Source organism: Natrix helvetica, assembly GCF_964273705.1.
Source record: "Natrix helvetica genome assembly, chromosome: 4".
NCBI lineage: Eukaryota > Metazoa > Chordata > Lepidosauria > Squamata > Natricidae > Natrix > Natrix helvetica.
This window is the reverse complement of record NC_138550.1, coordinates 27976172-27992100: the sequence shown is the minus strand read 5'-3', so window position 1 is coordinate 27992100 and position 15929 is coordinate 27976172. Positions and strand designations below refer to the sequence as shown.

At 38.0% G+C, this 15929-nt stretch overlaps 1 protein-coding gene across 1 annotated transcript in view; it reads right to left on the bottom strand.

Moving 5' to 3' along the window:
- ARHGAP31 (Rho GTPase activating protein 31) overlaps positions 1-15929 on the bottom strand; it is a 119889-nt gene that overhangs the window by 31279 nt on the left and 72681 nt on the right. The window contains exons 2-4 of the mRNA XM_081950739.1: positions 10846-10948; positions 8162-8306; positions 606-688 (exon numbers count right to left, since the gene is read on the bottom strand). Of these exons, the coding sequence (XP_081806865.1) occupies positions 606-688; positions 8162-8306; positions 10846-10948 (331 nt within the window). The remainder of the gene's footprint in view (positions 1-605; positions 689-8161; positions 8307-10845; positions 10949-15929) is intronic.

Below are 15929 nucleotides of genomic sequence, written 5' to 3'. Positions count from 1 at the left end.
GGGGCGCAATTGGCGCACCAGGCGAACCTGGTGGAACGCCCCCCTTGCCACGGCTGCCACATGGTCCTCCATTGACAGCCGGGCATCAAGGAGGACGCCCAAATTGCGCGCCCGCTCCACAGGGGACAATTGTTCGCCCCCTATGGCCAGCGATGGAGTCAGCTGGCTGAACCGAGGTGCCGGTAACCACAGCCACTCGGTCTTAGAGGGGTTGAGTTTGAGTCTGTTGTCCCCCATCCAGACCCCGACGGCTTCCAAACACCGGGACATCACTTCGACAGCCTCGTTGGGGTGGTTTGGGGTTGAAATATACAGCTGAGTATCATCAGCGTAAAGATGGTACTCAACCCCAAAACCACGGATGATCTCACCCACGGATGATCTCACCCAGATGATTAGTCCTGATAATATAACATCCTGTCTGTTTCATTTAAAATATATTGAAAGAAATATAGCTAAGTTGTTGAGCAATTGTTTGATTAGTAGACTATTAGTGGACTATCCAGTCTTTTAACTAGTTAAAAACAGAGCAATCTCAGCATAAAGGATGTTTTTCTGATTTTATCTGCCTGCAACCCACAATAACTACTAATTTTCTCTTTTACCTATAATGTGAGGGTGGAAGTTCCTGGATAACATTATGAATCTGGGCCAACTGCTCTTTCTCAGAGAGGCACGAGGCTGCTTCCTGAAAAGGTATCTACAAAAAGAAATCAAAAAGTATTCAGTTAGTTCACAACTATTTCTTAAAGGCAAAAACAATGTCGTCCACAATATCGTTACCAAACTGATGCACAAAATAAACAGACATGGAAATAATGATGTCTACAAAAACCAAGGAAAACCAGCAGCAGCCTTCCATCAAGTTGTGACAGTAAAATAATTGAAATATGTATTAGGAAATAATGACATTTGGGGAATTAAAAAAAATGGATTGTGATGTTGATCATTAGCTTACAAGGAGATTAAGAAATTGCACAAAAAATAGACCTGCCAAGAACTATTTGTCACAAGTACTATACAAAATTTTCAATTCAGTGGTGACATATCAATTAGTATATTAGGGAAGGACATTGTTTTCCTCATGATCACATTATGAATGCCAAAGAAGTCACCACTTCAATCAGTTTTCTCCATAAAATGGCACTTTCCAGGTTACATGGGACCACTGAACACAATGCTGGCTAAGGTAAAGGTAAAGGTTCCCCTGCATATGTGTACTAGTTGTTTCCGGCTCTAGGGGGCAGTACTTATCTCCGTTTCTAAGCCAAAGAGCCAGGGTTGTCCAAAGATGTGTCCGTGGTCATGTGGCTGGCATGACTAAATGGAGCACTGTTACCTTCCCAGGTGGTCTTTATTTTTCTACTTGCATTTTTGACATGCTGGGGCAAGTAACGGGAGCTCACTCCATTACGCAGCGCTAGGGATTCGAACCGCTGAACTCCTGACCTTCTGATCGACAAGCTCAGCATCTTAGCCACTGAGCCATCACGTCCCACTACAATGTTGGCTAGAAAGTATTTAAAAAAAAATACTGGATATGCTGTAGTAGGACAAATAAAACAGCTTCAGAGTAGGTTTATTTGTCAATTTGTCTATAACAACTTGAATTGGCTCTCTTATTATTATCTGGATATGTCAAAGACTGGAAATGAATCTTCTACATGTACAGGATATGACCTTCAAGAACTGAACAGAAATGTCATCTTTGGGCTCCTGTGAGGAATCTGTTCCTATCACTAATATAACCATTTCAAACTGGGGTTTTTCCACCTCTGCTCATGATCTTTGTTCACAGGAGATAATTACCAATTCTCCCTGCAGGTGCTATTTGCATTTAAAAGAAGGTGTAAGTTTGGCTTAAAGTTGTACTTTGTGGCAGGCTTCCTGAGAGAAGAAAATGCATATTCATAAACAATCAGAACGCAGCCATTCCTGAAGAGATGCAATTCTGCTTTTTATTTGGACTGTCTGTGATTATAGGTCGTATGCAACTTGGGTGCTTGGGTGTGACCTTCCCCCATTCTGTTGCAGACAAATATTTTGGGGTTCCTCATTAATTTCGCCTACCAAATTAGAACTTTAATTATAAGACAGTAGTGCAACATTTGACTAAAGATCAATGATTCACCAACATCTGTATCGATAAGAATAGAGGAAGATGACGGCTGCTTAAACTGAAACTCCTTCAAAGCCCTTCGAATTAGGAATAGGCTAACCAGAAATAGACGGTTCAGTCTAGAACCGTGATGGCGAACCTATGGCACGTGTGCCCAAAGTGGCATGCAGAGCCATGTCACCTGGCACACACGGTGTCACTCATTCATCTTCCAGGTTTCTGGCATGCATGCACGGGTGATAACCAGCTGGCCTTTGTGCATGCAGCAGTGCTGGAAACTGGAAGAGCTGGTCTTCCATTTTCCTGCATAAGCATGTGCCAGCCAGCTGACTGTTGCCCGTGCATGCACACCAGAAACTCAGAAGACTAGCTGGCTGGCGCACATGCGTGTGCCAGAAACCAGAAGTTCATTTTTGGACACGCGCATGCACCCTGGGCACCTCCTCTTCCAGGTTGCAGCCCAGACGAGTGTGTACGCTCCCTTTTCAGCACTTGTGCCGAAACGGTTCGCCATCACTGGTCTAGAATTTTGTTTCCTGAGATAAGCTCTTTAAAAATTTGTTTCATTTTTAAATTCTGACATATCTATTTAAAAGACCAGGAAGAAGGGGAAAAATCACCATCAAAAAGAAATGCATTATTTTAGACGCATTGCAGAAAGAAAAAACTTTGGCATTCCTATTACCTGTATTTTGAAAGAGCAATCCATTAAAGAGTGCTGGGCCATGTGGGAACATAAGACTATGCTGCATTAAACATTAACTATCATAATTAAGTGCCTGCATAGAGGTTGTTGTATGGTTTGCACTGCATTATATTGTATATACATACAATAATGAGCACCTTAGGAATGTAAGTATAAAATCTGACAAGAGCTAGTCTATTCTGCTTGCACCAAAGGACCATAAAATTAATTATTTAAGGTATCAAAGCTTTCATATTGTTCTCACAGGAGCACAATAAGTAAAGTCCATACTGTTTGATCCCACTTTATAGGCAGAATAAGAGATGAATAGCAATTCAGCTAAGACCATTACAATGCCATAATATTATCTGATTGTGGCAGATAATAGGTAGATCAGGCTGAAGGCAACTTTTTAAATGAAGGGCTACCGCATTGATAGTAAGTGTTGAACCTTTGTTTCTAGCCTCTGTACTGTGACTATATATATGTCACTGTGGCTATATATATGTCACTATATATAAAACACTGTTTACATACATACATACATACATACATACATACATACATACATATATACATACACATAGACACACACACATATACACTTTTGTAGACAGTGTTTTATGAGGCGGAGGAACTAATCTTGAGAAATCTTAAAACTTGATTGACAGAACAGCAAAGAGGCAAATGTATGCCATGTACACCTCTTGTTAGTTAAACTATGATATATGGTCCCTTAAAAGAGAGAAAGCTTACCTATGGGACAGCATTATGAATGAATGGAATGCAATTTAATGGGGAGAAATGTAAAGATCTATATAAATATAGTATAGAAAGTTAGCACCCACCCCTGTCCTAGAAGAATGAAATACTGTAGAAAATATTAAAAAGGCAGAATATTTCCCCTAAAAGAGAAATAGAAATCTTAAGGGAGACAGAAACTCAGAGCTTCAATTCCCTGCCTCCAGCAGATATTTGGTGCCCATTGAGAAGGACTGGGCCAAGCTATCTACAAAACAAAAAACCTTCACCTCCAGGGTGATGGGATTAAGATATGACCCTCCAGGACATTATAGGATTATCTAGCAGCAGGGCTCACTGCATTGCAAAATCACCTGGGGACATTACATCAGCTCAGGGTTCAACCACACTTGATTCAGACAAACATGACTCAACATGGGAGTCTGACTACAGCCAATAGAATACATATTCTTGCACAGGAATAGGAAGCTCAAGTTCAAAACCCAAGGGAGGATATAAATACTTCTCACACTCCACTCTGTATTCAGGTGACCAGGATTTTAAACCCATGTGGTCCTGTCCCTCAATAAACCATCTTTCCAATCAGCCTCCATGTTTCCAGTGTCTTTCTTCCCACTTGGAACTGAACCAGATGGATTTTTCTTCCAACAATTGGAAGGGGAAATTGGTTTGGTAGAAATATGTATTGAAAGGATCTGGATCACCTTCTTGACCACAAGTTAAAATTGAGCAAAATGTGTGATCCAGCTGCTCAAAAAAGTAAATTCTATCTTGAGATGGATTATCATATTCATAAAATCCAGATCATGGCAATCATTGTTCTACTCTATCCAGTTCTGATAGTATTTAGAATTTTGTGCCCGGGTCTGAGCATCATCATTTTAAAAATAACCACAATGATAAATTGGAACTAGTTCAGAGGAAGGCTACCAAGATGGAAAGGAGTCTGGAAACCAAGCCCTATAAAGAATTTTAAAAAAAGACTGAGATACAGTATGTTTAGTCTACAGATAAAAGAGATGTAATAGCAGTCTCTAAACATCTGAAGACCTAACTGGATTTAGTCCTTTCTCCCTCCTTGGATAATAGACTAATCCCCCAAACATAATGAAATCAAAGTTCAACTAAAAAGATCCCTATACACTATAAAGGTTCTCATTGACCTTAAGTATTCAGCTGCAAAGTATTTAATAATGCAGAGCATAAGCTCTATAGTTGGAATTTTTCTGGAGTACCTATTTCTAGGAAATTCCAGATTTTAATTGGGGATAATAGAAACGTGGAAAATCCCACTCTTTTCTAGTCTCAGTCCACAGCTTTTCAAGAATTCTGTTCCTTGTTTCGAAAACAATCTTTTCTTTTCTTTTTCCAGCAGAAGGAGGAAAGTGACCTAGTAAATGATTGATATCCATGATATTCTCTTAAGGGAAAATGTATTGGGAATGCAGTCTTCAGAAAACCTATATTCTGTTTAAATTATGCAAATAGCATAAGAACAACTTTTATAACAGATGTCGTCAACTGATTTTTTTAAAACATCAGTATTCATTATCATTATCACATCATAGATATCCTTTATCATATATCATTTGCTGTCATTTCTCAATTATGTTCACCTTTACTTTTCCAGAAATATAAATAAGCTCTACTTTTTATTTTGAATGTTTTCTACCATTTATGTGTAAAATGATGGTGTACTGTAAGTCAGGATTTATGCACCTTACCAGCTGCAGACCAGTAGTCAAAATAGCATTGAGAGAATACCCATGAACAAAAATATTTGAAAGGGACTTTTGATTCACATTTCTTGCTGTAGTTCTGAGAAAGAACATAATATTTTTTCAAAAGCCATTACATACAAAATAGATTTACTGCCATTTTTAAATAGGCTCAAATCATATTCTAATATGAATTGACCTCATTCATATTTCTCAAATTAGAATGAAAACCAGAAAATAATTGCCCTTCTTCAAACAGTGTGATATATTTCTTCAAGTAAATACTATGCATAAAATTTCAGATATTAGAAAAGTGTATGCTATGAAAATGCATGTGTGTGTGTATGTGTGTGTGTGTGTGTGTGTGTGTGTACACATACATACATACAATATATACATATATACAAAGCCATGTAAAAATAATGTGCACATTTAATTAGTATGCAATTAACTTTTGCTTGGGGAAAAATAAATTGTATAGAATGTACCAGTAAACAATTCAAATTAATTCAAACCTATGATCAAGTCCCTCAGCTTGACAGAAAATCATTTTTATGATGTTTCTGTCATTCATAAAATATACTTACGCAGCAGTAGCCGTATTGTATGCTGTCATGATTCGAACACCATTTCTTTTGTATGTACATCAACACCACATACATGTAAAAAGGATAGGAGTTGAGCCTTAATTCCATATTCACCATTTTGCAGATGTTGCCTTCCCAGAAGAGGATGCCCATGGTCTTCAAAGCCAATAGATACCCTTCTTCCAAGTGGTGCCATGCAAGGCAGCTGACCATCTAACGGAACTACCTATTTTCCCTGATATCACCTCCCCTGCTTTTACATGGGTCAAAAAAATAAATAAATGCATCACTGCAAACTAGAATACTATTCAGTTTGGCACTTTCTCAAAGAAATAATATTTCAAACATCAATCAGAATAGAGCTAGAAGGGACATTGGAAGTTGTCTAGACCAATCTCCTGCTCAAGCCAAAGACCCTAAACCATTTCAGACAAGTGACTGTCCAGTCCCTTCTCAAAAACGTCCAGTGATGAAGCACCCACAACTTCTGAAGGAAAGCTGTTCCATTGGTTAACTGTCCTCATGTTAATCTCATTAATTCCAGGTTGCTTCTTTACTTGATTGGTTTCCATCCATTGTTTCTAGTCCTGCCCTCTGGTGCTTTGGGAAATAAGTTGATCCCCTTCTCTTTGTGGCATGTCGTCCTTGTCTCTCTCCCCTCCCGCCCCGGTCCTTCTTTTTTATAGACTAGCCATAATCTCAACACTGGCAACAATCTAATTTCTAAGGAAAAATAAGTTCCACAGTTGTGATTGACATTCCTATGAAACCAGCCTTCCACTAGTAATTGGATGATCCATAAAACAGAGTATTTCTGATGTTTAATGTTACAGAAACAAAAATAAAGGGACAGGCATTCCTAGAGGTTAACCAAATCCTAAACCATTTGCAGCTTTATATATTAAATTTTAGTCCTCTGAGTTGGGGTTGATCAGAGCCAACTAGCACAGCTCATTAAGAATTTATACTAAGTGGCCTTCCATTAATGAAGTACTGTAGTCTATAAGTTTGTATCCGCCTTTGGCACAGATTGCAAATTCTGAACCATCTTCAACAGCAGTTCCACACAGAGTGTGTCTCAGAAATCTAGGCGATTGCGAAGCTTGGATTACTGTGGAGAGTCCATTCCTATACTGTACAAACTCATAAATTCCACAATGAGAAAATGGCCTGCGCTAGATGATACCAAACAGACTGGAAAGTTGTCATAAGATTGACAAATCTCCCAGACTGCATAAAATGTTGAGTAGAGTATCCTAAAAGAAACTCCTCTTATTCAAGCAACTGAAGTTTTGCATAAACAATAATCAATCAGAATAGAGCTGGAAGGGACCTTGGAGGTCTTCTAGTCCAACTCCCTGCTCAAGCAGGAGATCCTATACCATTTCAGACAATTGACTGTCCAGTCTTTTCTTAAAAACCTCCAGTGATGAAGCACCCACAACTTCTGACAGAAATCTGTTGCACTGGCTAATTATCCTCACTGTTAGGAAGGTTTTTCTTAATTCCAGGTTGCTCCTCTCCTTGATTAGTTTCCATCCATTGTTTCTTGTCCTACCCTCTGGTGCTGTGGAAAATAAGTTGACCCTCTCCTCTTTGTGGCAACCTCTCAAATACTGGAATACTGCTGTTATGTCCCTCCTATTTCCTCTTTTCTCGAGACTAGCCAAACCCAAATCCCGCAACAGTTCTTCATATGTTTTAGTCTCCAGGCCTTTAATTATCTTACTTGCTCTTTTTTGCACTTTTTCCAAAGTCACAATATCTTTTTTGTAATGTGGTGACCAAAACTGGATGCAGCATTCCAGGTGTGGCCTTACTAAACATTAAAAAATACAAATCAACTCAGTGCTCACATTTAGCCTTAAAGTAACAAGCTAGGGTCTGTACCCCACCCCCTTTAAAAAAAAAAAGAAGGCAGGGAAAGGATAAAGAATTAGGTAAGACAAAGATTAAAACTATTGTATATGTGTCTAATTTACAAGTAATGTTTTTTAATTCTGCATATGCAAAAAAATTCCCTCCATTATAATAAAAATTGCCATATAGCAAACAATGGGAAATCCTGGGCTACGTTATTCTTATTTATGTGTTTTGGGCTAAATAATCACAAATGCATTTAACTTAGATTCAAGTTAAAACCTGGGAGGAGGCACAGGATGAAACTCACACTTTTTGAGGAAACAAAGGAATTTTGTTTTTCTTGTTACCACATACACACAAATGGAATGCGTTGTAAAACTGTGATAACTCCCTCATCCCCAATGAAAACGGAACAGAAATATCTCACCGTGAATTTTTTGTAAAGTTCATATGTGAGAAGAGGATTTGGCAGTTCCCTGAAGTATAACTTGCAAAGTGATCCAACACAGTGAATATCTTGTAGGTAAACTTCTCTGGTCAGGTCTGGGCATTGATCTAAGACAAACTCTTGTCTGCAACAGCAGAGAAGGGAACATAATGGGGTTAATGAATAGAATGAGATAGAAACAAAATTCATATCTTCATTTTACACACAAAAAAGTATTATTATTTGGTAACAAAGATCTGATAATATACTACTGTACGTCAGCCATGGAAAATCTGCTTGGCACCTAGAATCACCATGGAAACCTATTGCAACCTTGAGAACTATATGGATTCTGCATATTCTAGTTTCAGATACTATAATTAGTATGGTATAAATGCCACTTACATGAAGACAATCCATTATAAGGCACAGTTGAACTACTGGCCATAATTTCAAAATCTGTCTAAGGGCAGATTCATAGTCATACATACATATACATATCAGGCTGGGTTGCTGCATTTGCAGAACATGAAAAAATTAGTAAAAATATACCAGCAATAGCATCGCCAACCGGAGAACCAGTTTGGAGACATGGCCATACTGGATTGCTGCCAATTTGGATTACCAAGGCCAAAATACCACTACCGGTTGGCCCGAGCTAGTGCAAACTGGTAGCAACCCACCTCTGATACTTATCAGGGTGAAATGCTACATGTTCAGATCGGTTCACCCAAACCAGTAGTAAAAATGCTACCTGTTCACTCAAACCAGTAGTAAAAAAATGCTTCCAGTTCGGGTGAACCGGTATTTCCGACTATCAGCTGTGACATGGGATTTATATTAGCTAGAATTGTCAGATTTCCTGCTTTCTAGCTAATTTAAATTGCGTGTCACAGCTGATCATCGGAAATCGAAGGTCCTGCGATGCGCGCACTCATATTTGCCAACCAGTAGCGAAGGTAAGTTGATTTCACTCCGATACATACATAGAGGAAAATAAGCCTTTCAACTTTTGTACCCCACCACCACCATGTAAAAAAGTGTGAAAAGGAATGAATGAAACTTCTTCATGTAGATAAAAGATCAAGAATCTGTTGTTTGACACCAAGAAATCAAACAAAAAAATGAAAAATGATTACATGAGGTTTGAAAAAGTAGAATTGGGAGAATTAAATATCTTTCAAAATCCCTGAACATTATCAAGGTTTCACGTCCAAACAGTGTCAATTCTAATGTTTGAATAGCATATCAACATTTTTTTCCTGCAGATTTGAGTTCTTTTCCTATAGAGGACAGTTATGAATCAGTATGGTTTAGGACCAACTCCCCAAAACTTCATATCAAAAATCTGGAAGCCCAAAAAGATCAGTCTGCTCTTCCTAAGAATATTTCCTTGAGCAGTGAAACTCCTCTTGTAAAGCAGCAAAATATTTACATCTTATAACTGACCCCAATGTCTGAAGGGTATTAACTTTAACACGCTGCAATGTACTTCCCACAGCAGTCTTGGAGGATCGATTTTTTAAAAAAATCCATATGTGCCCCTGTGGACAAGGGGCTATTAAAACTCTGCTCACTGTACCTTCTATAAGGACTCACGAACCCATTTCATAACACCTCACCTGATAAAATACCTCAGAAACACCAGCCTGTTTTTATGTTCAATTGCTGTCAAATGTCTCTTTGAAGGTAGCTAAATTTTGTTACTGTCTGCAAAGTTAGGCAGGCTTTGTCCACTGACAATCTACTACCAGTTGTTAAATATTATCTTGTCTTTTTACATTTAATTTAATTTTATCTTATTTTATTTTTAATACTTATTTGTAATGCTTGTCTGTGACCATAATAAAATTACTACAACTAGTAGTAATAATAAGGGGAAATATCAACATGGCATACAGCTTGAAGTATCACTTCTCTTCATTTATAATACCTGACAGGAGTTGTACATTCCAGGCTCCATTAAATTAAGCAATGTCATTTTAGAAGATTCTAGAAACCTGCATTTTCTGTGCTGTGCCAGTCCTCTGGAACACCATTCCTCCATATGGCCTCAGCTTCATTGACTAGTAAGAGATTGTCAAAAGTCTGGCTTTTTCAACAAATTTTGAGTTAAGTGTGAACCCATTGTATTTTATATGAATAACATTCTTCCCCTGATGCTGTTTTTCTTATTAGCCGTTTTTATTTTACTTTTCTATTGTTTTACTCCTCATAAGCTGTCCCAGATTCATTAGCGAAGTAGATAGTCTTAGAAATTAATTTATCAAATAAACTAAACTACATTCAAATGTCTATATAGTTTAAATCAGGGGTCTCCAACCCTTGGCAACTTTCAGACTTGTGGACTTCAACTTCCAGAATTCCTCAGCCAGTAAAGCTGTCTGAGGAACTCTGGGAGTTTAAGTCCATAAGCAAAGCTGTCTGAAAAACTCTGGGAGTTGAAGTCCACAAGTCTTAAAGTTGCCAAGGTTGGAGACCCCTGGTTTAAATCACTTAGGTCTTGTTGAAAACTCCCATATAATGATATTCAAGATGTTTCTGAATTTATTTTGTAGGTACCTTTCATATTCTACAGCTATATCTTTAAATAAAAACCAGGGTCCAATCCACATATCTATATTTATTGCTCCGCCATGAAAAACAAAGTGCATAAGAGGCAAAACAGGATTCATTTTTGTCACCTCAGTTTCTGAATGTTGGATGTCACACCAGAGAGCCGATAGATTCCGTCCACTATTCCATGAGTCTCAATAAACTCTGCACAGCTCTTCAGTACTATAGGAACTACAAGGAGAGAAAGAATTAAACATAATTATTAATATTTGTTAATAAAACTTACTGATGATGAATAAAGAATATACAGTTGTGATGTATACTTCATATATTTGATACGAATCAAAATAATCTAAATATATAAAAATGTGTGTGTGTGTGTGTGTGTGTGTGTGTGTTCCAGCAATTTCAACCAACCAGTACACAGATAACTTACTCTCTGGAAAAAAATTATATGGGGGGTAAGATACTCCTAACACTCCTCGGGGTGAGTGTTCTGTTAAGATACAGCCTATTGCGCCTTAAAATGGCTTCTACTGTACTGCTATAAAATGACTTCTACTGTACAGCGCAGTAGAGTTGACATGGTAATGGCTTCACAGTACTCCACAAGGTGGCTCCCTCTGGTATTTGGCAAAATCCAACATTAGAAATTACGTTTGGTCCAGACATTTTCCTCCTATAAATAAATACAGGGATGATGCCAGGTTATCAGCTAGTTGCTAGATAAAAAGCAAAATAAAGTCCCTTTTCTAAGAATATGTATGGCAGATAGAAACATGTATATGGTTCAACTTTGTAAAATGAAACAATATCTTAAATGTTTTTTTCTTGCCAGCTTATCTCTAGACAGACGTCTGGGGGGAAATATGAAATTTTCTTTATGATTTTTTAAAATATATATACAATACAGAAATAACATGAGAAGTGAAAAAATGATCTAAATTTGGCAATACACTATACAATTAAAAAAAAACCTAATACCTGAAAAAGTGAGAAAATCTCATTTAAATGCCAAATACTTACACAAAGATAAAAATAAGATCAAAAGTAGTTCAGATTCAGAGAATGATACTGATTTTAGAAAACCTTTTTAATGTGGAAAAAATTGCATTCTGTCTCATCGTCTTTCTTTAGCCTATTTCTGAAATATAATACTTTCTATAGAACAGTGTTTCTCAATTTTGCCAACTTTAAGAAGTGTGGGCTTACACTCTGAGAATTCTCTAGCCCAGTGATGGCATGCGTGCCACAGGTGGCACACGGAGCATTTTTCAGGGCACGCGAGGTGCTGCCCTGTCAGCTGGCCAGTGCACATGCGCGCGCTGGCCAGCTGAGTTCACCTTTTTAAAAGCCATTTTTCACCCTCCCCAGGCTCCAGAGGCTTTATAGGAGCCTGGGGAGGGCAAAAATAGCCTCCCCCCCCAGAGGCCCTCCGGAGGCTTCAGGGACCGTCCGGAGGCTTCCCTGACGCCTTCGGAGTGCTTAAAACAACCCTCCGAGCAAACCGGACGGTTGTTTTAAGCGTTCCAAAGGCTTCAGGGAAGCCTCTGGACGGTCCCTGAAGCCTCCGGAGGGCCTCCGGGGGGCGGGGGAGGCTCTTTTTGCCCTCCCCAGGCTCCTATAAAGCCTCTGGAGCCTGGGGAGTGTGAAAAAAGCATGTAAAAATGGGAGGAGTTGCGCGTTGTGTGCGCATGCACACTGGGGGGCGCGTTGCATTATGGGTGCGGCATGCCTGCACATGACCCCCCTGCGCTCCCTCCCCTTGTGGCACGCGAGCCAAAAAAGGTTCACCATCGCTGCTCTAGCCCATTCATGTCCATTATGGAGATCAAAGACTTTAAACTTGATATTTTTCATTTTGTTTTTAATTTTAACTTCTACTTATCGTACATAAGCAAAAGTACAGGGGTGCCACTTTCTTTATTATTATTAAGCAGCTTGAAGTTACAGTTACAAGCAAAAATTAGGATCGTTAAAGTAACTTCAATGGATTAATTTCTCATTATTATGTTAATCAATTTATACATTTCATTTCTATACACCAGAATTTCATAAGCAAAGCAAGTTATATCATATCATATTTTAAAGAACAAAGTGGCACCTATTTGTAAAGTATGCTAAACATAAACAATATTTGTATCATAATTTCTCACCATATTTTCCTATTTTTTTTTATTCCACACGATTTGCAAGAAATAATTGCTCTGAGATATTTGAAAGTTCTTATCTCTAGTTATCTCACACTGAGAATAGATTTTGTTTTACAAGAACAAGATTGTCTGTAGTTATGTTTTACAGAAGTGGTTTCAAGCACTTATGCAATTCTTTTCAGTTATATTTCTATTTTATGATTTCAGGATATATGATGGGTGATAATATTTCTAATCATTTAAATAAATAAACAAATTGTCTTACCGGAAAAAAAATCTGGCCTAGCTCAAGATATATTTCAATGGAAAAATATGATTGCTTAAATAATTATCTCATTATATTAAAATTTTACCAATACATACAATTGTGCAAGTTTCCGTAAATTAAAATTTTCCAGAAAATTTATCATAGTTATAGATGAATTGATAAAATGAATTCATAGATGAATTTTCATATTAACAAAGATATTTACATTCATTTCCATATTGCTCTGCAATTTTATTAAAAAACAGCAAAAATAAAATATTGAAATTTTTAGCAACATGACTAGATTCTGGCCTTGCCTGCACATGAAAGTAATCTATGATTTGTCTTATCAATATAATATTTGCAAAATGTACATGCTGGTTCAGCACAACAGACCACTAAACCATAGTTTAATCTCCATTTCGGAACAAAATACAAATAGCTGCATTTATATAATGCATTATTCCCTATGACAAAGTTTTTAAACCACAATGGCTATATTCATACGATATGCTACAAACAAGAAAACCACATTTTGACTAAGTATCATGTGCATAACCTGCTATTAAGCTATGATCTATAAACACTGTAATTCTTTTAGCATGCTAAACTAAAACTGAACAAGCTGCCCTCTGGCTTAATGATACATGTGAACCCACTCTGCATCTTGCAGGACAGATCTATTATCATAGAGGACTTATGTGTAAAACCACACAGATAGCCTCGCATAAACAAGGTCCATGTTGTGATACAGCCCTGCAAATTCGGTTTAAAATATGATATTGTGTGAAAAGCTTTTGCATCCATACAGCTTACGCCATGTGGTTTATAACATGTGGCTAAAAAGGATATTTTTCACATCTTTAATATGCTAAATGAATTATACCTCAAATGTAAATCCTCTGGACATTCAGACGCCGTGATTTGTTGGTAAACTGTAACTCATAGGCATCTATACATGGAAAGAACAAAACCTGAAACTTGGGAATTTCTGGCCTATGTCAGGATGAAAGTACGTAAGTGTGGGATTTGTGTCATGGCAACACCATACAGATTTCATTATTTCGACATACTATAATCTCAGTTTGCTATGGACTTATGTCTCGATTCTTAAAATATGATACGATCTTCCTATTTCTGGCCTGAATAAACAATGGTAGCAGTTTAATTTTGGAGAAGATAAGATAGTTGCAATTAAGAGTTTAGAAATCTTGTTAAACATGTTCCACACAATGACAGGATATGTCTGCTCTCCATAAAACCATCATCAGTGTAATGTAGCTACCAAGAAAGCAAATATATTTCAAATTTTGAAATTTGCAAATCATCATATTTAGGACAGAGGTGGTATTCTGCTGGTTCCTCCCACTTCAGGTGAACTGCTAGCGGAGGTGGTGGGAAGCTCCGCCCACCTGCCCAGACGTCATCATGGACACTCTGCGCATGCGAAGTGAGCATGCTCCCAGTTCTGAACCAGTAGTGAAGGTAACATAAAACCATTACTGCTTTAGCACCTTTTAAATGGTGAACTGCTTAACAATGGGAATAAGAATTACATCTAATAGTGAAAGCTATCTTCTTGTATGCAGAATATGCAAATACCGGAAGAGAGAAAGACATGTGAAAATTGCCCGGATTTTCTAGAAGAAAATTAAATCTGCAAAAAAATCTTATTCTGATTTTTTTTTGGGGGGGGGGGGTTCCTATTTTCTTCCAAAGTGGCCAAAAATACCTTTGTTTTCCTGGTTCAAACATCCGTCTCTCTCTCTCTCTCTCTCTCTCTCTCTCTCTCTCTCTCTCTCTCTCTCTCTCTCTCTCTCTCTCTCTCTCTCTCTCTCTCTCTCTCTCTCTCTCTCTCTCTCTCCCTCCCTCCCTCCCTCCCTCCCTCTCTCTCCCTCCCTCTCTCTCCCTCTCTCTCTCTCTTTGTCTTACTTGTCATTTGATTGGTAATGAAATCTGGCATTCAACCTTATATTTCCCCCAGCAGGATAATGAGCTCCTCCCCTTTTCTGCAGACTATTTCCTGCTGTTTTCCCATCCTGAACTTTAGTGTTCTACATCAGAACAGCCTGCTTCTTATGACTAAAGTGCGGGTTTTGTGATGTCAAGAAACATCCACCACACACTCAATTTCCCTTATGACCAAAAATTAAAAACCTTGACCCCAAATTCCAAGGATTAAAAGGCTAGGAATTAATTTTCTGCAAAGCCAAACTTCTCAATGAATTGACTCCATGAAAGCAGAAGACAAAAATGTTCTTTTTCAATAACATCAAAATCCAGAAGTGGCTTAGCTCTCTGACTCCGTACTAGCAGGAGCTGGGGTTAAGATCGTAATCATAGCACACTAAGTACTGAGATAATTTTCTCCTAAATCGTCTGCAACAGTTCTTAGTGGAAAAGAAATCGCAACATTAACCTAATTGAGAGAAGGAGGAGGGAGCGAGAGGGAGAAAAGGAACTTATATTTACTGAACTTTTGCAGTAACTTTCTTTCTTGTACAACATGTACAAAGCATTGAAACTTCTGAAAAATAACTAATTTTCTGTTCTTCGTGTGGCAGCAAAAAGGACTAAAAAAAAAAGGAAAGCTGTTATGTGTGAGGAAAAAGGGGGGGGGGGGGTTGGCTGAATTTCCCAATCTACTTATGTCTATAATTGAAACCATGCTGGAGGCTTAGTAGTTGGAAGAGGGAATTTGTTTCACAAAGTTTCTCCTAGCTATGCCAGGAAGGGAAAAGGTCCTCGTTTTACAACTACAATGAAAACCAGATGAGGAATAAAGAGAGAATGTAGCCCCCAGTATTACTTG